Source organism: Pteropus medius, unplaced genomic scaffold (genome assembly GCF_902729225.1).
Source record: "Pteropus medius unplaced genomic scaffold, Ma_sr-lr_union100, whole genome shotgun sequence".
Taxonomy (NCBI): domain Eukaryota; kingdom Metazoa; phylum Chordata; class Mammalia; order Chiroptera; family Pteropodidae; genus Pteropus; species Pteropus medius.
In genome coordinates, this window is record NW_024351647.1 from 7,028,263 (window position 1) to 7,030,352 (window position 2,090).

Below are 2,090 nucleotides of genomic sequence, written 5' to 3' on the forward strand. Positions count from 1 at the left end.
GTAATATTGGATATGAATATGTTCTCAAAGTCGGGGAATGGGAAGGAAGAAGATAAGAGCCTGTCTGTCAGATGAAGTTTTATAGGCTTGCAAGAGATTATAATAGTGTTAGTTCTGAGTAAAACAAGATATTAATTTTGAAGCAAAAATCAAAAGATTTGAGGTTGAATTTCCGTTACACATATCGACCATCTTGTATCTCACGAGTACTATCATGGGATCAACTCTGGGAGAAACAAAGGGTATTAAATGCAGAGATAACTTTGTGGTAGAGAACAACTCCATATGAAAGTCACCAATTTCTCTGTGATCCTATTTCAGAGAACCTGAGCAGATCAGTTCTGTTCTTTATTTTTTTAATTTTAATTTATTTTATTATTAGTTTCACATATACAGTACATTGGTTGGACATTTACATAAAATAATCCTCTTGATTAGTTTATCTTCCCTCTGGCTATACATATGGTCATCAGGTCTATTTTAATGCTAAGGTAAAGAAAAGTTTTCCTTTGATGTCCTTCCTAATTTATTATGTAATTATCATAATTTACATTATCAGGTAGAAATGTTGACAAAGCCAGTGGATGGAATGAATCACTCTGCGGTGTCAGAGTTTGTGTTCCTGGGACTCACTGATTCCTGGGAGATCCAACTTCTTCTCTTTGTGTTCTCCTCCACGCTTTATGTGGCAAGCATGATGGGAAACTCCCTCATTATGCTCACTGTGACTTCTGACCCTCACTTACACTCCCCCATGTACTTTCTGTTGGCCAGCCTCTCCTTCGTTGACCTGGGAGTTTCTTCTGTCACTTCTCCCAAGATGATTTATGACCTTTTGAGAAAGCATAAAGTCATCTCCTTTAGTGGCTGCATCACTCAAATCTTCTTCATCCACGTCATTGGTGGTGTAGAGATGGTGCTACTCATAGCCATGGCCTTTGACAGATACGTTGCCATATGCAAGCCTCTCCATTACCTGAGCATCATGAGCCCAAGGATGTGCATCTTCATTTTAGTGGCTGCCTGGATGACTGGCCTCATTCACTCCATGGTTCAGCTGGCTTTTGTGGTAAACTTGCCCTTCTGTGGTCCTAATGTGTTGGATAGCTTTTACTGTGACCTTCCTCAATTAATCAAACTTGCCTGCATAAACACCTACCAACTAGAGTTCATGGTCACAGCCAACAGTGGTTTCATCTCTGTTGGCTCATTCATCATACTGATCATTTCCTATATCATCATCATTCTCACTGTTCAGAAACACTCTTCAACGGGTTCATCCAAGGCTCTGTCCACACTGTCAGCCCACATCACTGTGGTCATCCTGTTCTTTGGTCCTTTGATATTTTTTTATGCGTGGCCATCTCCCTCCACACACGTGGATAAGTTTCTGGCCATTTTTGATGCAGTTCTCACTCCTTTCCTAAATCCTATCATTTATACATTCAGGAATCAAGAAATGAAGGTGGCAATGAGGAGAGTCTGCATACAGCTAGGGAATTACAGGAAGATCTCTTAGATGATGTCTGAATTATGAAAATCCCTTGTTGATTATTGATGTCCATTAGTGATTGTCAAACTCAGAGAAAAGCTCTTGTTTGTTCTACCTTGATTTGATTATATACACTGATATTGAATTCATTTTGTCTCTCACTCAGGAGGGAGAGACATTTACTTTTGCAACGAGAATATTACATAGAAATATTTTGAATGAAAGAAAGATTATAATTTTGAACCTAGATTCCTAAAGAATATTTATACAAAATAATTTTTATAAATGCATAGATGGTAGTCTTCTTTACAGCCATCAGAACAGAAATAATTGTCTGTAATCCATCCTAATCCAGTATGTCTTCATCTTAAGTGGTTACATTTGCCAACTCTTTATCGTCAAATATGGTCACATTCACAGATATTGGGTGTTAAGGTTTGAACATATGTATTTGGTGGGCACAAATCAATCCACAGCAGTAGTGTAGAGAACCAGGACGGTTATGGCATATCTACCTATTAATCACATTGAAAATATATTGAAATAAACAGTAGAACGAACTTTACTGTTTTATAGGCAATTAACTATATTTTTAAAA

General features: G+C 37.6%; 1 protein-coding gene across 1 annotated transcript; it reads left to right on the forward strand.

Moving 5' to 3' along the window:
• The first annotated feature begins 586 nt into the window (after nt 1–586).
• LOC120587125 (olfactory receptor 4F3/4F16/4F29-like) lies at nt 587–1,519 on the forward strand. The gene has a single exon (XM_039843805.1). It carries the CDS (start codon nt 590–592, stop codon nt 1,517–1,519), a length of 930 nt encoding a protein of 309 aa, XP_039699739.1. The 5' UTR covers nt 587–589.
• Nucleotides 1,520–2,090: the final 571 nt, after the last annotated feature.